General features: G+C 39.1%; 1 protein-coding gene across 4 annotated transcripts in view; it reads left to right on the forward strand.

Annotated features, from left to right (window-relative positions):
* The window catches only part of MOSMO (modulator of smoothened), a 31571-nt gene extending 10286 nt beyond the window's left edge, over positions 1-21285 (forward strand). The window contains exons 2-3 of one of the 4 annotated variants that reach the window (XR_009960008.1): positions 2098-2479; positions 2724-3202. Coding sequence is in view for 1 of the 4 variants with exons in the window: in XM_062588555.1 (XP_062444539.1) it covers positions 11921-12133; positions 20916-21100 (398 nt within the window). In the remaining 3 variants the exon portion in view is untranslated. Of the gene's footprint in view, positions 1-2097; positions 3203-11920; positions 12134-20915 lie in introns of those variants that run through there. The other 3 variants (XM_062588555.1, XR_009960006.1, XR_009960007.1) reach the window with 3 other exon arrangements.
* The last annotated feature ends 281 nt before the right edge of the window (positions 21286-21566 follow it).

A 21566-nucleotide genomic window follows, 5' to 3' on the forward strand; every position in this document is an offset into this window, starting at 1 on the left:
GAAAAGATTGACTGGCCAGGAAGTTCTTATGTGGTCTGAGTCTTTCAGTGGACTGTTTTGAATCTTTCAGCAATTACAAAAAAGCACCCTGAATTTTAATGTATGGAAAGAGTGGAATAAAGGGAGTAAAGGCTCGAAGTAGTAGTTGCTGCTGTTGTTTTTTCAAACTGAACTCTGACTAAGGTCCAATGTAATCAGAAGTAAGTACTTTCTGTAAGTGTGCATTCAGTAAGATGAAGTTAGCAATAAAGATGGAGCGTTTCTTGCCTGTTTATATTGAATCTAAAATTAGAGAGAATTCTGTCTCAGAATGTCAGTATAACAACTGTATAAACATATGTTAACAGATAGGCTCTTTGGAGAACTATAACATCTGATTGCTTTTTAAGAATAGTCCCACTTGTACAGAAAGGACTAAGCTCTGCTGTTAAGATAAAGTCATATTTTTATCTCACTAAAGTGCACATTTAACTGTTCATGAGTAGTCTATCTTCTCATATTCTATCCGAAAAAGTCTCCAGACTCTTTTACAGTCTATTTTTGTAGATGCTGTTTTGTGATGAGGATGGTGGAGGGAGAAGGTGTTTTTGCAATGTAGATGGCTCTTGTTAATTGCCCAAATAAACCAGGTTTAAATTCGGCAGGTTTCTAAAACAGGGATTTGCTTTGGCAGAAGGGATAACAGTATAACTTTAGGATAACTTCTGAGTGTGCTCTCTTGACTTCCTCTTCTTTGATTTTAATGCTTTTGTTGTGATAGGAACAATGAGTAAATGCCTACTTCTAAAAATTATCACTGCAGAGGAAGAAACATTAATTTGCATGAAACATTTGCACTGTTTAAAGTGGAGGCTTAAAATATTAGTCTACTAGGAAACTACATGGTGGCTGTTTTGGAAGACAGGTTCTTTGTAGTTAAGATGTATGTCAGTCTCTTGCAAAACATGAAGCATTACTTGTAGAGAATAAATTCCTTGGACCTGTGTCTAATCTCTATTTAAAGTGTAGTTTAACCTGTATTGCCAGTTGTTACCAGCATGTCATATGCAATTTTGGCAAATGTTAAAAAGCGCCTTTAGGAATCAAAACTAAGATCAGGTTTTATTCTGCTTGAAATATTACTTTAGTTGCTATGAAAAACTGTCTTGGGACATTTAGGTGGCATTCTTTAATTGGCAAAGGTGTCTTACAGAGTAAAGCAAGTCTAGTAGACAGAGATAGTTAGCTTTTGTTTCCCTGATTTGTAGAGTGGAGGAAACTTATGTGCCCGAGGAAGGGCTTACATGACTAAAACTGTACAATTTTTTTCCTTTTGTGCTAGTTGGTCTAGTAATTCTGCCTACAACCTTGCTTTGCCCATCTCCTCACACTGCTAAAAATACAATCCTGCCATGAGTTGCATGATTTGAAACATCGCCTCTAAATTGCTAATACATTTTATTTCCTTTCTGAGTATTTTGTTATTTTTCAATGTCCATTGTACTCCATGGCAACCTGAGCCTAGAATTTGTTCTCTGTTCTCGGGAGAAATTTAGGTTCAGCCATAAGAAAGCATTCAAGCACGTAAGGTGTGTTTAGGCAGAGTGTTTGCAGAGGCAGCCACCTAAAATCTGCAAATGCATTTCTAACCATATAAAAACCAAAAGGCATTTCAGCACTTCTTTCACCTAAAGCCACTGGGTGATCCGTAAGACTGTGGAGGAGCCAGATCAGTGGGTGTCCTTGGAGCACATCTGACACAAACTGAGATCAGCACAAAGCACAACAGTTTTGTCTGACAGGAAGATGATCCTTATTCCTCTTGAATTCTGCAGTCATTTGATAAAAAGCACAAGCAATTTTGAGGGCAGAATCAGAACCTAGATTTTTGCTCTCCCCTTGAATGCCCTTGTCACCAGTCTGGGGAAACTGTTTCAGATTTTAAACAGGAAAGTTGACAGATATTCCCTCTTCATAAATAGATAGATAGAGAGAGAGAGAGAGAACAAGCTGATACTTTGCTTGATGTGAATTTTGGGTTTTGGTGCATCTGTCCTGATCAGCTGGGACATCTGTTAAATCGAAAAATCAAATGACTTGATGAAATAATGCTTTTAGGTATGCAAGAGGAGTTAAAAACATGGCCCTGAGACCCAGTTGTTGCCAACCCATGGACAGGCCAATGTGAGACAGGACTTCCTATGTGGAAGGAGAAGCAGTAAAATGCGAAGATCTGGAGTTTTGGCATTGCTGCTGGGAGCTGCGCTGCTGCTGCAGGAGATGCTGCTGCTGCCATGACCGAAACAGCCTGCCCACCTCCTGTCGCTGGCACATCAGCACTGCGGTCGCGAGGCGATGAGCAGAGCGCTTCGGAGAAGGCTGCGATAGCTCTCCATTGACCTCTCTCCACTCAGTCCTATCATTTTACAGCTCTGTCTGAAGCCAAATATAACTCTGTTAAAAAACACAAGCTCATCAGATGTTAAATGGCAGAACAGCTGTAGGTGTCATAGCTTCTGGCTTTCTACAGAACATACGGTAGAAAACTGATGTAGCTGACTAGAAAAATCACTTAAATATTGATACTGCCTCTTTTTTTTTTTTTTTCCTTTTAAGAATTCTGTCAACTTTGAATAGCTCTTTTTTGGTTGGGGGAAAATGGTAAATAATTACAGGGTTTTTTTTTGTTTGTGTTTAAGCTAAATAAAACCTTAAGTTTGTTTAAATTAAATCTTTTTTTCCAGGCCATTGCCACTTGAGTTACTGCAAGGATTCTAATCCTCACTGACAACGCTATCCTATTGTGCAAATGTTTACGGTGTCAAAAATAAACCGCCAGAAGGATGGAACTTATTAGAGATCCTGTTTACTGACATTTAATTAATGCTGTCTTCTGAAGTAGGGAAGAACACCTTCAGCGTGGGCAGATTTCTTGGCTCCACTATGCGAGAACACACAGAGCCTTTGTTACGTCCTCAGGAGAGCTGTTCCTGCGTTGTTGCCGGAGGATAACTCTTTCAACGTGTGGGGTGGTCCATCTCTATTTCTTTCTTATTTTCAGTATCATGCTTTAAAAAAACTTACATGTTGGAATCCAGAAATAAACTTGTGTCTTACTGGCCCAAATGTCTGTAATTTAAGTAGGTCACAACTCATATCATAATGATTGTTGTCTATAGTAATAAACTTTTCTAATATATGTGAGCCATAAGGCTCTTTCCCAGTTTGTAGCTCTGTTTTCTTTTTCCTTTTTATAACTCTCTTCACTTTTTTTGGTGGGGAAGGGAGGGAGAAGACTTTTTGTGGAGGGTGGGATTTGGTTTGAATTAGGAATGTTACAAGTACTGAACTGAGAATTTTTCAGACAACTCAGGCACCAGATGGTCTTCAGCAGCAAGGCAGGCTTTTATGCTAATATGCCACAACCCTTTAATATTGAGGTTGGCCTTTAAAAATCATCTTTAAAGATGATTCTTTCTTTTAAAAAGTCAGTGAGCTTTGGAGTTGCCTGAGTGCCAAAAATGGTTCACTAATAAATCAAGTTTTTTGGGCATTATATTGTTAAATAGAATTAAATTAATAGGCTCATCGTTGCTATCATAAGCTGTGTTTGAATTTAGGTATTTTTGAATTTATTGGTAATACAGGTATTTTTAAGAAGCTCACTTAGTCCCTCAAACACAGGAACATGCTTCTACTGCAGGAGGAATGGTGAACTTCAAAGGAGGCTTGAATTGGAGAGAACATTCTGATTTCAGAGAGGAGACTAAACAGAGTAGGAGAGAAATGGTGGCATATAAAAACATGCTCTGTCTTGTAATTTTGATTTGAGTTATTCTTGAGTAGATACATTCTAGATATTTGCAAAGTTCTTGCTGTAAATCTAAGTATTAAATCTGATCTTTTAACATTCAATATGTACTTTTTAGGTGCTTTTTACTTTTCTGAACAACAGATACATAATGGGTGTGTGAACTGATTGTGCATCTGGTCACTTAATAAAATGATGCTGGTCTGCTTCAAAGTGAGAAATTCCCAGGCTTTTGGTCCAGGGTTACAATAATCATTAGATAATTCAAAAAACAAATCACAATGAGTTAAAAAAAAAAAATCTGTAAATGACAAGAAAAATAGTCATTCAGAATCCCTTTGTTTTGTACTCCGGAATATTCTCCATCTTTGCAGTTAATCCTTTGTTACTTTTTTTAAGCCTTTATCTAGATCATCCTTAAAGATTCATAAATCTTACTTCAGCAAGTCTGAACTTGGTTGACTCTTAGTCTATCTGAACAACATACTAAAACATCCGCAGTAAAAGAATCAATCCATCCTGCCACATCCTGAATACAGTACTTGCATGGTAACCTCGAAGTTATTTTAGAGATGTAAGTGCTAAATGGCATCTATTCAAACTATTCCCCCCCACTTTCTCCACAAATGAATGAATTCTTTATGTAAGAACAGATACAGTATTCTCATACTTGACTGGAAACTGGCTACTGATCCTATCTTATATTTTGGTTCTTCTGTATGTCAATTATAGCTGTTTAAGTGATTTACATATTATACTGTCCTATAACATGGACCTAAGCAAAAAAGTGGAGGGAAGAAAGGTGGTGTTTGACCTGTTTACAGTTAACTGCAGAGAATTGCATGTATGTGCTAGTTTACAAAATGCAGCAAGCTCGCATTGTTTTAGGCTGTAAACATTTTAAAGTTGCCTTAGTGAGTCAATAGTCTAAAAATTAGATGAAGATTAATTGCATTTCCTTTTAAAAAATCCTCTAATTCTGATCATTTTGAGATGGACAAAAATTCTCTGAGCTCTGCCTGTGGGTATCGTTGGGTGTCACCTTACATACAGAGACCCTATAGTTCTGTTTGACTGTTGCAGCATCTGCCATGCCTTTTAGAATCAACATCTTCCCCAGTCTTTCTTTCCATCTCATTTTTGAAGTGCTTCACAAATCAACTGTATCTTTTCCTCCTGCCAGGGTGGGTGCATATCCTGCAAAAGCATAGCTTCTTCACTAACGTTCTGCATAGCTTGCTTAGAAGCATGTCTAATCTCCTCAAAACAGAGGTTGCAGGGCCAGAATTAAGCTTGGCTTTTACCCTGAAATAAGTAGAACTGGCTCTGTGCAACCTGGAGCAACCTCCCAGGCTATGGCAGGGATGGATCTGCAGTGTCAGTTGTCTGGATTTTGGGAGAGACAGAAGAGAGATTGCTCTGTTTCCAGGGAGCTCGTACCTTGACTGTAGAATTTATGGAAATTTCCCCCAAAACAAAATACATATAAATAAACCTAAAAAAGTCATTCCCTCTTCACCCCTGCATAATAACATCATTTTAAATTCTCCATTGCAGGAAAATAAATTCCGTATGTAAGGCTGGGAAACATCCCACTTAAGAAACTGCCAAATTCCTCAGATGACGCCGAAAAATTTCCTTGGAAATATATCCTCCTTATTTGGTGTTATAGGCAGTTATGTTGGACCTATTCTTACCTTACTCTGTTGCTTGTTCCTCTCAGGAATTCCTCGCCTGTGCTTCGCTGTCAGGGAGGTTTGGTTGCAGGCAAGGAGCAGCAGACACGTTAAAGGCAAGGTGGCCACAGTCAACTTGATGGTTATCCTTAACATCAGTTTACGCAGTTAATCTGCCATGACCAAATTGCTGCATTCTCCTTAGACCTTTAATGTTTCCCCTCTGATCAAGTGGCAAGCTACAGCTATGCATTAGAGAGCTGCAGTCAGTTCCTTCTCTTAGACGGACCTAGACCTTTTCCAATTCAGGTTTATTAATTGGACAGAACTTAGAAAGTTTCCAAGAACAACTTCCTTTCCTCCTGCCCTTGCCTGTGGCCCAGTAAGAGTTACAGGAATGGTTTAATGAAGCTGCCCTTATCTTACGTATGTAGTTCTCTGGCATGTGACTGTTACCTAACCAGCAGCTATGAAAGTTTTAGTATACTCAAATAACATAGCTCCATGTACTGTATTCATTACTAAAACTTCTAGATTTATTGGTGTCCTTGTCACATTGGGAGTGCTCTAAGATTTACCTCACCAAAACCTTATTAGGAATAAAGCCCTCATAAACTGTGCTTTTTGCTGAGTGAAGGTAATTTAACAAGTCCATGGCACACTAAAGAAAAGTACCTTTTTCAAACAGAAATTGTCTAGTGATCAGAGCTGGGGTTTCTAGCAGAAGCATGCCATCTCATGAGGTCTGCGAGACAGGGAGGGCTGAAACGAGTAGTTCGATATTTTAACCTCCTCAGTAGGCATAATAGCCCATGATATTTTTCTGATGTTAGTAATAATCATTTGGTCAAGGATGTGGTTGATAGATGGAAGGTAAAAGTGAGGAAGCCATGGTCAAGGAATATGAAGGGTTACAAATGCATTTAAAACCACTTTCTCTAAAAGGAGAGGAAAGAGTAAGGGCATTTTAAAGTGGCGAGAGTAGGGGAGGACAGAGGAAGGACAGGCACCCCGAGCTGCTAGGAGGAAGAGCAGGTCTGAGGACTTGGTGTGTGTGTTCTGCGACAGCCCTGTGCATGCCTGCTGAGCTTTGTGTCCTTCTGATATCTGAGCCCCACCTTGTTCAGCACACTGTGCTTTTACCATTTTTTTTTTTCTTTTTATACTGCAGGCTCTTCAGGGCAGTGGCCCTTCTGTGTCCGTCTGGCACGCTGTTGACTCTGGGCATTTTGGCAATCAGATAACAGACAAACAGCAAATATCTGAATAGCTGTTTCTGTGCCGCTGCCTTGCAACCGTGGTACCACTGTGCCACTCTTAATAATTCAGAAGGGCTGGGCGAGGTGGGAGGTTGCAGGGGCTGCGGCAGTCTTTGCTGCTCTCCGGCGCAGTGCACGCTTCCTCCTCGGTGGCCCTGCGGTTTCCAAGGAAACGGGAGACGGGTGGCACAGCCCGCCGGGCCGACTGGGACCTGTGGGTCGGCCGAGGGAGCGATACCTCCGCACGAAGGTGAAACGCCACGGCTTGCCTTTCCCTGCTTTCTTTTCACCTCCTTCTGTAAATGATTTTGTGAAATTTAATTGTTAAAGGTGATAGTCCCCAGTTTTAGTGCAATTGTAAAGAGTCTTTTTAGAAGTGATTCCAGAGGAGATACTAATAGAAATATTCAGTGTCAGAAAATGAGGGTTATTGATGTCCTGGAGGAGTGGCATGATGGTCCAGAGGACAGCACAGGAACTGAGTCATGAAATCGTCATTAGTATAGATTGGAGCCTGGGAAATAGCCACGCTGTCACCACTGAAAGGTTGTTTAACGTGTTTGAAATGCACCGGTACTTCATGGAGCACATTTATTGGAGAAGACTAAGGGCCCTTCATTTGCTAAATGCAATGTTCTCTGTTTTGATCAAGGCTGAATCTCATTTTTAGCAATTATAAATATATATCCTAGTCACCTCTAGCACTAGCTACACTGACCTGCATTGATGCCAGGCTCAAAAGCCAAGGAAGAAGAGCCATAGGAGAGAAACAGAGCAGCCCTCCGTGTCTCCAGGTTGTCCTTATAGCTCCTGATGACTGTGCATTAATGGCATCGGGAGGTGGAGGCTGGGTAGGCACAGTTACTCCACTGTACGTGTTTTAGGGCTGTAGAGCGTATCCATTTCTAAGCTGCCTAATCTACTAGCATTAAGTGTTCTTTGTTCTATACCTGTGTTACGTGCTTAGGTTTCAGTGATTAAGCTGAAATTATTCTGAGGGAATTGACCGAAAACTGTTTTACCTAGAGATAGAATGGGAGTTGATGACTGCCTTGAGATGGGCAGTCGGGCTGTTGACAAGCTACAGGTGGAAGGAAGCTATATTCCATTCAGTACGTCTGCTCTTCCATTCACTGATGGACTTGGTAAGCAAGGCTTTCCATACCCAGTTAGTTTGTTGGCAACTGTCCAGCAAGTGTTTGCTTCCTTGCTTTGGAGATGGACCACATAAACCCACTCTTTTGAATTCTGTGGCAAATAAGTACTCTTTTTCCATGCCAAAGAACAGCCTTACTTATGGAACCAAAGGGTATGTGTGCATAGGTAAGTGGCTGGCTGGCTGAGTGATTCTAGCTGGCTCACATGAGGTTCTGTGGCCTCTGGGGTTGATTCGCTGTGGGTCCAGTCTTCTGCTGAAGTCTGCATTCAACAGATTTGTCACTATGGGAGCAAGCTGTGAAGTTTAATTTCCTTAAGGATCAGCTTATACATACAGCTAGCAGTGGTACACAGGCAAAGTATCCCTGTAAAGTGAATTAAGTTTGAACTTAAACTAAACTTATGAGTACATAATAAGCTTGTTTCTCCTTTGTGGAACCTTTAGAAATAATCTACATGCTTTGTCTGCCCTCCTGCTGACTTCCAAGAGTCTGCAGACTCAGGTTCAAAACCCTGAATAGTATATCTGCTTCAGATTTGCAGTCAGGAAGAATACTTAAAAGAAAGTACTAATGTGTTAGCAAAAGCTTAATTCTGAAGTGAAGTTCTCTATTGATCCTCCAGAACAGCAGATCATGAATTTCATTTGCTGATGCTTTAAAAATGTATTAAAAAATAAAATAAAAAGAAGAAGAAGAAAAAAAGGATGGAGCATCACACTTGGGCACCCGAAGTGATGTACTTAACAATTTGGGAAACTCTGCTCTGAGTGGTTCCTTACAATTAGCTTTTTGTCTTGAAAATAAATGCTACTCTGGTTCTCACAATTCAGAGGTTTAAATTACTCTCTTTTTCTCTTTGCAGTTTTGTTTTTTGGAGAAAATCAGCCTTTGGAAGAGTAGCTTGACAGCAAAAACTTTGCTCTGAAAAATAGCAAAAATCAAAATGGAGTTCTCTAAATGTGGCACTGCAGGGCTTACCTTTCGTCCCCACTGTATCTGACATGTCAAATGTGCTCATTTTACGAGAAAAAATGTTTTCTATATACATTCAGTTCAGTAGACTGCATCTGAATTCTGAAAGATGAGTTTAGTTGTCTCTTTCTAATGCATCCTCACCTGTAGCAACTGTTCTGCAGTCCAAAGTAAAGCTCTTAGTGACCAGGTTGCTTACGGTGGATGTGCAGGTATGTGCCTGATTAGGAGGAAAGAAACAGTTTTGTTAATACACAGAAAGGAATAGAATCCAGCACAGTGGTGCTTAGCAGTGTTGGTTTTGTTAAAGCATACTAAGTGCATTATCGTCAATGAATTCAGAAGATGTCTCTGAATTTAGAGAACAGATTTATCGAGTGCATAATGTAATATTTATGAAGTCATTCTTTAGTTTAGAACTGCATTTTAGATAATACTGACTTTTGCTACAAGTATAGTAAAATTGTGGCTAAATCCTTGTCTTGCAGAGTGATCAGGATTGACTTCTTGTTGTAAGACATGCAGTAGTGTATGGCCTTTTCATCCCAAAACTGCAAGAAACTACTTAGTATTTTGTATGAGGTTCTGCAATGAGTGTGTTTCAGGGAGACTGACATGTGCACGACTCCCTTCTACCCTGCAGCTCATGTAAAACTAAAACGTTACAGGCTATGAAAAAGAACCCGAGAAGCAATTCATGTAAAACTGTGTACTGCACAGGTATGTGAGCTCTGCAAGATTACCTATGTAATTCTGCCTAAGTTCTCTGTAATCCTAGTGTACAGCAGTGATGTGATTGATGTATACCTAGAATAGAAACTGCCAGTTTTGTAGTTTTATAATTGTCAGTTTTGTAACTGACACCTTCTTTACAAAAGGATTTTGCTTAAGTTTGTAGCTGAAAATTCATTTCTGAATCTTTTTGTTGTTGAATATGTAATTAAAAGGACATATTTTAGCAGAGTGAAGATTTTTTAGCCTAAGCAAAGGTTACAGAAAGCCTTCAAAAGAATTGATTCCTTAACGCTATTGCTCTTGGTTCTTCACTTCCTCTAGGAGTGTTTCAGAAGCACTAAATCTAACATAACATGGTATTCTGCCTCCTGACACAGTGGTCCTAGGCTCACAAATTGATGCTGCTGGTATTCATTGCCAACGTATAAGCAGACAAGACCTGTACACTTGGAGAAACTGGCTCCAAGGTCCTAGGACATCCATGCTAGGACTTGCTAGGACCCTTTTGACTATTAACTTACTTCTTTGTTTCATGCTTTTTTCAAAAAAGAAGGTAAAAAGTATAACAATTATTTCTCCCTTCAGAAGACTCCATTTCCCAGGCTCACTATAATAAGTTTTCCCTCTCTCTATCTTAAACAGTTCAACTAAAAGAATATTTATTTCCAGTAATTTATGGAGCATGATATTCACTTTAATAATATCCACTCGTGATTTTTACTCCTAATTTAGATAAAGAGCAGTTGTGATTATTTAGAAAGTGATTTAGAAGAGGGGACAAAATTGAGAAATACAGGACTTAATATTTAAGAGACACTGTAAAAATGAATTTTAATCTTGCATGTTAAGTTGGTGCTAAAATTTTCCAAATGAAGGTAACTGCATTATTAAAGTCCACTAAAAGCTTATTTAAGAGTCCTGAAAACACTAAATTGGATTTTAAATCAGAACTGTTTGGATTAAAAGGAAATATCTAATGTTATGCCACTTACAGAATTTTGCAAATTGTGATGTGTCTTACATTCAGCCAATTAGTTACCTTCCAGTTTGCTATTGGAATTGTAATTTTAAAATTATTTTGGTTGGCTTTTCTGGTAAACTACCACTGCGACAAAATATTATGGTTCCTGTAACAGTCTTGCCCTTTTTCTGCAACCTTTTCTACTAGTAAAGTAGATATCCCAGTTTGTGTGTGTAGAAACTGAATTGTCCTAAGGCTCTTGCATTGAAATATGCTTAAATACTCTGTCAAGAGGCATATTTTTGAAAAATGTATCTAAAACCAAAGTGTGATATAAATGCAAATTCTGTTGCAGGGCTTTATGGAAAAAAAGCTGTACTTACAGATAAGGGGAAAAGGCATTAGACAATTAAAAACATTTTAGGGTGCTACAATCCATTGGGAGGGCTCTTTCAGCTCTTTCAGTTCAGTTTCCCCCATCTGCGCTTTTGTTAGATGATAAAAGTGTTTCTTCTTGCACATATGGGGAAATGATCCAATCTACAACTCAGCTACTACTTTAGCTGATACTGGCAGGCTTCATAGGAGAGATTTATCCCTCTGTTTAGACCTGGAATGCCATTCAGGAAGCAGGTACAGCTTGTGACCATCTCACTTCAATTTGTGCAAGTGTGTCATGAAGGAAATCCATACCTGGAATGCTGTGTCCAATTCTGGGCTCACCAGTACAAGAAAGACTTGTAGGCTTATTGGACCAATGTCAGAGAGGGCCACAAAGATGATTAAGGGACTGGAATATCTCTCATACAGGGATTGAGAGAGCTGGAACTGTTTAGCCTGGAGAACAGAAGGCTTGGGGGAACCTTATCAATGTTTATAAGTATCTGTAAAGAGGTGTAAAGAGGATGATGCCAGAGTCTTCTCAGTGGTGCACAGTGACAGGACAAGAGGCAATGGACACTAACTGAAACACTGGAAATTCCACTTGAACGTAAGAAAACACTTTACTATAAGGGTGGTTGAACATTGGAAAAGGTTGCCCAGAGAAGCTATGGAATCTCCATCCTTGGAGATATTCAAAAGCCGTCTGGATGTAGTCCTGGGCAACCTGCTCTAGCTAGTTGAGCAGGGTATTGGACCAGATAATCTCCAGAGGTCCCATCCAACCCCAACTATTCTGTGATTCTGTAGCATGAAGATACCTGTTTCAAGCATGCTGCTCTTATCCTCTGTGTTTGAAAGGCCTATTGGGGCTGATCAGAGAAAGAATACCCTATTTTTTGACAATCCTAAGTTTTGGTTTGCCATTGAGCACCCCTCAGAGAGGGTTTCAAAAGTTTATTTCCCTCTCTGCTATGTATTTTCAGGTGCTCTCACAGTCGGCCTTGTGCGACAGTGTCAAACCATCCATGGACGTGACAGGACCTGTATTCCTCCACGGCTGCCTCCTGAGTGGGTCACTACGTTATTTTTCATCATTATGGGAATCATTTCACTAACTGTCACATGTGGTTTGCTGGTGGCTTCCCACTGGCGAAGAGAAGCTACTAAATATGCTCGCTGGATAGCATTCACTGGAAGTAAGTGACCTCAACTACACAGTTGACCTGTATGCAGGATGAACTGGTGGAGTCCAGAACAACACAACCAAAGGGCAAATTAAGCTGTTGTACAGCTTTGTCAGGGAACAGTGGTAGAAGGTCTCTTTTCTAAAACACATTCTTTCTCTTTAAATACCATATTTGAGAGAAAAATAACATTCTTCAACATTCAGGAGGTTGATATCTTAAGTGACTGATAATTGAGAGAAATTAACAGTTCATGGGCCAAAGGTGAGAGAAAGGAAAGCCTCACATTCCCTGACCCTTTTGCCTTCCTTGGGCAATGCCATTAATTGACCCCAAAAAATGAGCAGAGACAGAAGAGGTCAGTTATAAAGCATGTCACTGATAATCTTTCATCCCTCTCCACTCCCATATATCCAGTAATTACTTCTAAAAGAATGGAATGACTTAAAAATCTCTCCCCTAGAAAGCGGAAGCAGTTGATGGATCTGAGACTTACTACATTCTGAAATCCATCCCTCCTTGAGGTGTCTCATGAATACCTCATGAAGGGTTGATGCTGGTTCAGTCCTGCTTTATGCTCACAACGGATGTTTTATTCGGAATATCTGCATCCTAATTGGCTATGCAAGAGGATTGCCCACTGCAGAGCATCTGCTCTGCTTCATAGCACTGAGAGTTTTTCTTCCACTAAGTGACCCGCAGCAGTGCCTTAGCTAGAGGAGGAGTATTAGTGTTTTTCTACCTCCCTGGATTCTGTTCTGTGTGAGCACCATCATAAATCCTCCTGGCCAAGGCTGAGGCTCCTCTAGCAACCCTGTGTTTCTGCAAAGGGAACATACCCTATGACTACTGTTACAACGAGTAAGGGGCATAATTTTCAAATTTCCTTTTCTTGATGTGTATGTGTGTGCTACAGGCTTAGCCCAACAATGAAATGGTGCATTAATAGTGGGGATGCCAGCATGAAGAAACTCAAAACCTGAGAGCTTTTAAATCGGTTTGAATTGTGACATACCACTAAAGGTAGCATGAACACTAACTAGGCAGTGCAAGCTTGTGGTTTACACAGACATAAATCTGGTTTAATGGGAATCTATGACATCTAATATGAATGAGAGTTAAACTTGTTTTGGGGGAGGGGACAACAACATAGAAAGCACTCAGCTTCCACAGAGGCACACTGAGACACTTGCACAGTCAAAGCCGTCCTTCTGACATCTTTGCTGCATGGCGTATTAAATTGATAATGTGGCTTTTGCAGACAATGGAGCTATTGAAATGCAGAATCCATTGTGACTGACTTTTATTTTCCAGTGAATGATTAAAATAGCAGACATAAGTGTTACTGAATGTTCCACCCCAACTTTTTCAGTTGCCCTGGTTTATCTGTACATATTTCATGTACATCTAATGTGTGCAGGGAAGGTTTAAACTCAGAATTCCATATAAAATTCAGATGCTTACAGTGAGCTGAACTCAAAGCTCCAAGGGAAAGAGATTTTTATTCGAGTAATATATATTAACAGTTGATACCATAGGAAATTAACTGAGGGTTTTTTCCTTAATTCACAGCTTGTATTTTGGGCTTTAAATATTTTACTTTTTAAAAAAATTATCTCAAATCATCACATGCTTGCATCTTCAGTTCTCTATAACTGTGATGGTTGGCTCAGCAAAAATTCTGATGCCCTAAAGCTGCTTTTTCCTTTACATTCCTTTAGGCTTCCAACATGTCCGTTACTAGAAGTCTAGATATAGAAGGACATTGCTTTATTTCAGCAGTTGCTTTTGCCTTTTTGTTATGAGATGTTTAATAATGAAATATATTGTTTGTTCTCTTAGAATTATTCAAATTCTGTTAACATGCGATCACTGTATTGTTGAAATTCCAAAACTGAACATCTTTGATATTTATCTCCAATATGTAAGAGTTTGTAACTGTTGTAGTCCAGTTAACAATGAGTATTGGAAATTTTATTGCTTAAATCACATTTAAGAAAAGTCACTTTAGGGAAAGAAGAGTGCCTGAAAGGCAGAGCTCCTTATTTTTCAAACAGTTGATGAGAGTGACTTCTATGATTCATTGGTTGGCAACCCTAATTATCTGTTTGTAGATTACTGTTAGTGAAACACAGAGCCATGTGGAATAAACTTGAAATACCATGAACATGTCCTTCCTGTGAAATGGCAAAATGCTGTATTATAAAATCATGTAACTCATTAGAAGAGGGTAGGGAAAACATCATAGTTGTATAATATCTCTTCCACAGGCAATTTCAAGACGCAAAAGGCCAGTACAGCTACTAGCAAATATTCTTCTCACCAAAATTTCTGAACAAAACACAGGACATGCTATCTTAGGTGGCAGTAAAATCTGCTGGGCTTGTCAAAGGCAGCTCTGGGACTTGCAACTCCATTCTTTCCAAATGCAAGGGGGTGTAGTTTAAACCATACTATCTAAGGGCAAAGAAATCTTCCTGCTCAGGCCTCTCCTTCCAGCTCTGACAACAGCACGGAGAGCCTGGTAAGAGGCTGCTCTTTCCCAGTTCCTGATGGAATTTGACCCCACTGGATAGAGTCAGTTTGTATCCAGATTCTCTCTAAGAGCCCTTCTGTCCAAGGGAGAGGAATGCTGTTCAGAGAAGTCATGAGAAAGTTTCCTCCTACCCCTAGATGACTGTCTGAAATACCTCTTTTTGGAGGAAGAGGATGAAGACCTCCCTTGCAGAAGAGAAAGGTCTTGGAAGTGCAGACCCCTGTAGTTGTTCTAACACCATTACACAGGGAAAGAAAAGCTAGTTGATTCCCTTGTCTTGATTCATGACATTCCTGTGAAAGACCCCTAGGGACCATTTGATGTTTTTTTCAAATATATATATCTGTGAAGTACAACCATGCAAACATTCCTCAGCACTTGGTTCCTTTGCTCACTTTACAGAGCACAGTATGGTAATTCAGGGAAGAAGAGTCCAGGTCATAAACTAGTGCTGATTGCTCTGGCATGCCTATACCACCCCTTCAAAGAGAAACAAAGGTAGGATGGAGATTTTCTGCTACACCTAAAAGATCAAGATAGTATTAGATTGTTGGGTTTGGACATTGCTTTGGATTGTGGTGACTTAATACCCAGGCAGCTTGTCTCAGCTTCTGTGACATCTGCAGTTTTCTTTTTCATTTCTTACTGTTATAATGGCTGTGGATTGGATCCATAGGTCTTTGAGTGACTGTCTTCACCCATGTCCCTCTGTACTCAGCAGATTTTGTTTCTAGTACTGATTTAGCAGAGCTTTTCTTTCTGTTTCCAGCAAAGATCACAAGCAAGTAGCTCTCTAGTATGAATCAGAACTTTTTTTTTTCTCAGCAAATAACAGTTTCTCTCCTTGGTAGATCATATTTCTTAATCATATTGAGAATAAGGTTTGTAGTTTTCTTAAGAAAAATTAACTGCACTTTATAGTCTCTTATATTTCTTGTAGAACTTTTGCTTATAATCTTGTAGATGGCTCCGGATTTCAACAATGCATCTACAATCAGTTACTGCTGAGAGTGATCCTGTCAGTCTTGTTTAGCTAACGGACACATGAAGGACACAAGTTTGATCTGTTAATCCTCTGTTGTATATAGGCGATGCATCTGAGAGAGTATTTACTAGCACGCCTTTTGTATCCTTCCACAGCCATTGGTGGTTTTATTGCATGGAAACTTGTCTTTCTGGCTTCTCTGTAAAAGGGCTTTGTGGAGAGCAGAGGTATTTCCCTCCTCCAGATCATACTGTGAGTGACAGAAATCTTCTAAAGGCAAATGCAGTTTTCTTTCTTTTGCTATAGGAAAGTGTCTTTCAAGTATGAGAGTATTTCTACTGATGTGACAGGTATTTTTGCCTTGGCCATAGATGCCATCAAAGCTATCATTGCTGTTTCAGTCCCATTAACCGTAGCATGGAATTTGCACAATGTAATGAAGAATGGATTCCTTCTCGGTATTCATGGTATTCTTGGTACTGCTTGGGTCTTTATGTGCTTCTTCTTCCGAGAAAGAAGCACTGCAAACTCTGAGCTGTGCCTGTGGCTCATGTGTTGATAGCAGCCAAAGATCTAGTCAGTTATTTCATTGCACGGTATTATTTACCTGCTGCACAAGTATGAGTTAGTGGCCTATTACGATCTCAGTTTCTATACTGCTTCATCACTAACTAGGCTCTGACATAGCGATATAGTGACATAAGTTGATAGCAGACAAGTACCCAGCTTTGGTATTGTTCCAGGTATCTCCGAAACTGCTTCTTTTTTGCTCGCCCAACTTTCAATTTCTCTAAAACACTTTCTTTCCAGAGTAATTGTTACGCAATTTACTATTTTAGAAGATAGGATATGATGAATCTATGAGAAATCGTAAACACTGTAATCCCTCCTGCCCCCAGTCTGTTCCTAGATACTGTTAGGTTCCCTAATTAAAAACTCTGTCCAGAGCTTATTATCTGTGGCGGCCACATCGCTGGTTTTCCGTATATTGTAACAATCTTAGCTATTGCAGGAATGCACAGAATATCCCACCAGACTTGCTTCTGTCTTACACAGATTCAGGTCTCCACTATCCGCTCAACTAGAAAGGAACTTCTGTTTTTGCCACCATTGGGGTAGATGTACCTCTGAGATGTATCAAGGGAGGAGATGCTGGACAGAATACTTAATATTTCTGCCTTCTTTCCAGCAGTTATCAGAGATTTCAGTTATTTCCTTTGTCTGAGGATCTGAATGTTCATGAATATAACTGACTTGATTTTGGGAACACAAGTAGCAATGGGGCAGGACAATCACATTGTTAACTAATATTGGCTATCTGCAAACATCTGTCCCTGGTGTTCCCTAGTGAATGAAATGCTTCTTGAATTATTGAAAGATTTGCAGCAGATGCTGGTTTTTATGTTATGCATCTCTAAAAAGGCCAGCAGGTACTACCACAAGCCCTCCTAAAGACTACACTATAGCTTTTTCCTTCTTTTAATATGCTGTATCCTGAATTCTTTGAAATTGCTGTCATTGGATGCTCAAAACAATGTCATGCTAACGATTTAAAGGAACTTGTTCTTTTTTTGACAGCACAATTCAGAACCAGATTAGAGATGATCATAATATTTGTCTTAAGAGAAACTGTAATCATCAGCTGCCTTTTTTCGCAAGTTCTCCTACCCAAGGAAGAATCTGAAATCATAAGGAGTACTCTTGAGTGAAAGGTTCCTTGTAGATTGCTAGAGATGCTGCTGGCAATTCACTAAACTAATACTACCAGATATGGAGATTTACAGTTGTGTTTACAGCTTATATAAGAAATTCCTATCCTCTAGCCAACATGTCTCCTTCTAAGAGAATACAAGCTAAGTTAGCCGAACACTTCCTGTCTTGGATTTTTTTCTCTTTAGTTTCTATTTTTTGAATTAATTTGTCATTCAGTCTTTTCTTAATGTCTTCTCAAAACTTTTCCGTAGTTCAGGCTTCCTAATCTGACATAGACTTTGGTGAATCAGGTTCTCATTTGCTATCTCTGTAGACTACAAGTTCAGATCACACAAAGGAAAATTGCCTGGAAGCCCTTACAGCTGAACATGTGCGCTGCTATTTGGAAAAGAAGGGCTGGCCAGTTACATGTGCAATAAATGTTGTTTGAAATGAGTATGCACATCAGCATTCTGCACACATGCAAAATTCATTCAAATTTTCTCTTGTTGCTAATGGAGGGAGAGGTGAGGTAACTGCACCCTTCTGTCCTCAGATGAGAACACAAGGAGACACTGCACACGCTTGACCTGGCAGTACAGAGCTGATAGCAGGTCTCAGATCTAGTGGCATTGGTACGTGTATGTACTGCACACCACAAAGACCAGTTGCTTAGCAGAGACAAACAAAGATACGTTCTTCTGACATATGCGTGAAGCCATCAAAGCTTTTCCAGCTGTGTAGTTCTTGATGGTAATAAAGCAGATTTAATCTCGAAAGTGCAGATGGTGTTTTCAGAATCCTGAACCTATTTCCTGTAAGTGTATTATTGTTAAAATATAATAGAAATTTTGTAAATACCTGGAGTGCTCTTCAGAGAAAAACTAGATGTAATAAGAAACATGATGAGTTATGATAATGTCACTCATCCTCAGAATATTGTTGAAAGTGTTCTAATTAAACATTGTGTTTCTAATTGTATATTATCAACTACCATCTTCTGGACCACTCAAGTACAGCACCTTTCTGTGCTTACACACACAATCTGTTCAACAAACACATACCCAAGGATTCTCTCTTTACCTAGGCCATTTATTGATTATATAATATATACTTTAAAAGGGGGAAATATTCCTTAAGGATTATATTTTGTAGTAAGGAGTTAGGTGGACCAATAATCATGGTGATTAAAAACTTCTAGATTATGTAAATTTAACATCTGGTTTTTGGCTCCTTGGCTTTACTTTAATAGGCAGCCTAGTTAGATAGCACTGAGTGAGAATTTACTTGCAGTTGCCCGATATTTTTTCCTTATGAGCTCTTTTCTTCCACTTTAAAAATAATTTGCTAGTACCGTTATATTAAAAGCAAGGTACAAGCTCCCTCTAGTGGCTTATATGATGTGGATCATGATTTAAAAAACTGGTCTATTTTGTTTATGCCCAAATCTCATTGGACATTTTTAAAATTCAGATTCATCATGCCCGTAACTATTTTCTTTTACAGAACATGAGTATTTACCCTCAAAGCTTAGACGTGCACCGTGCAAATTGTAAACTTTAAGCCTTAAGGTGTAAAAAGATGTGATAAACAGTTGGTCATGGGTAAACATCAAATTCATAAAAATGCTGTTAGTACTGGCATGTAACACTCCAGCAAGACAAACTGGAGCATGTATATTTAGCCAGGAAGAATGGTAGAGAAATTACATTTAAAAATACTAGAGGCTGCTCCAGCCCATCATTTCCTCATTTGAAAAGACGAGAGACCTTGTCCTGTTAAGGGCTGAGAGCTCAGGTAAGCTACTGAATTTGTTTTAGGTATTTGTTTTAGATGTTTTGGAAACAAAAGCATCTGCAGTGCTACTTAACCATCACCTTAATCCCTGGTTCCTGTGCAGTTACTGTTGCCACTGTTTTTACTGTTGCTTGTTGAAGTTTGACTTAAAGTAGAGAACAGAGCATCCCAGGAGTTTGCTCTGTCTGTTGTTGTGGAGAAGCAAGATGGAAGACAAGGACAACACCTCTGCCCCTAACTAACAAATGATAAGCAGCAGTTTGTGTTAGCTGAGTAAATAAATTAGCATGCAATGCACCATATTCAGGCAGGGACATTGTGGATTGGCTTGAATTTTCTTTTTCTATGGTTAAGTTTATTTGTAGACTTTGGGGACTGAAGTATATTTCAGTGTTAGCTGCACATCATGTTAGGAGATGGTCGTATGTGTACTTGTAAGTTTGGTGGGAGAATAGAGCAGATTCACTGCCTCTGACCTCCAAATATAATTTAGGTTGTTGGTTGAATGGATATTGGGAAGCCATGCTCCACTCATAATAAGTGTTTGAAATAAAGTTAATATATGTAGAAGTGAAAAAAAGAATAAAGCACTAATAATTGACTTAACTGCCAGAATCAGATAAAGTTTTGTGTCATTCTAATATAGAATAAAAAAATGTACATTCCTGAATATGCAGTCAGTTCAAAAGCTAATCCTTTTTATCGTGAAGAATGCCTTACCTCTTAGAGAAGCCATATTTAGAAGTCATTCTTTTGGCCAAGACAATGGAGTCCTATGTATTGCCAGGTTCAAATTAAACAGAGGCATTCAAGAGGTATCTTACAGGAATACTGAAATTGTCAACTGAGACAGATTACAATACTGGATATTTGCGGGGCAGGTTTAGATCAGTTGGTTAGAGCGTGGTGCTGCTAATGCTAGGGTCGCAGGTTCAATCCCCGTATGGGCTATGCTGAGGGCTGGACTAGATGATCTCCAGAGGTCTTCCTAGATGATCTTCCAACCTTACCATTCTATGATTCTCTGTTAGATCTGGGCGGAGTCCTGAAATGTGCTCCAATGAATGTTGGTCACTATTATCTGAAGGCCTGTGAAATCCATAATGTAATCTTAATGAATGGCTTTAATAGGGATTCTGGTTTGTTTCTTTGTGTCTCCACAAAGAATCAGTTGCAAGCACAAATCATTCAAATTTTCCACTAAGATGCTTAGATTAAATTAATTCAGAAATCTTCCTTTGGACTCCAGTGAAAAAAATCTTAAGGCTATCTTATTAAGGAAACATTCATGTAACTTAAGGAAATGATGGTATATTTTAGTCTAAAGGAAACTGCAATGACAAACTGGAAAGAAGACAACTTGGAAGAAGACAACCCTTTGATAACAGAAAAGGAGTTTCTTCAATGTTGAATGCTAGTTTCTTACCTTGACTTTCGGGGAAAATGACACTGAAATAATGAACTCTGTGATTAGACCTATGGGTGCTGGTAGAAGTATATCCTCTAAATTTGCATTATGTAAAGACAGTTCATGATACAATGAATAGAACTGAAATTATAATCAAAATGGAGGCGGTTTAGTTGTTGGTGGGAGTAGACATGGGATCTTTCAAAAGGAAGATACAGACAGACTACTCAAGCATTTTAAGCAAGTTAGGCACTGGAGTATTTCAGCTCTTCAAGTTGGTCAAAATAGTTGACTTCCATTTCTGTACTGCACTATAAACTGGTAAGTATTTTGACTTTTAATATAATACTGATTTTTTTCTTTTTTTTTTCCCTAGTGATTCTATTCTGTATGGCAGCCCTAATATTTCCAATAGGATTTTACATCAATGAAGTTGGAGGTCAACCATATAAACTACCCAATAACACAGTGGTTGGGTCTTCGTATGTACTATTTGTCTTATCCATTTTCTTTACAATAGTGGGACTTCTATTTGCTGGCAAAGTTTGTTTACCTGGCTGATGAATGTCTGAACTGCAGGACTTTATGTTGGAAAAGAGCAAGACATCAAAGTTGCATTCTCAAGTTGATGCCTAAATCAGACTATCAAACACTTAAAAGAGGAATGCTTTGACTTGTTCTCACTATGCACTTTGGATTAAAAAAGGAGAGCCTTTCCATAACCAAATACAGACAACATTGACTAATCTCCTGAGCATATTTAATGCAGTCAGGTCTGCACTGTGATAGGAACTAGTGAAGAATGCTTTACACTGAGAAGCATAAGGCCCCACGTTACTGTACTGTTCCTGTTTTTAATGTCTAATGATTTGGAATTCAAAGTATTTATGAACTTTGTGGTAGACCAGAGGGTTGCAGAGGAATTCAAGTGAGGCTGGCCTCGCTGTTTAGGAGATTAGTATTTTACATCTTCCTTCTGATGAGCAAAGCCTTTGGCACCAATATGGATCAATCTTGCATTACTGCA

This window comes from Rhea pennata, chromosome 15 (assembly GCF_028389875.1).
Source record: "Rhea pennata isolate bPtePen1 chromosome 15, bPtePen1.pri, whole genome shotgun sequence".
Lineage (NCBI taxonomy): Eukaryota > Metazoa > Chordata > Aves > Rheiformes > Rheidae > Rhea > Rhea pennata.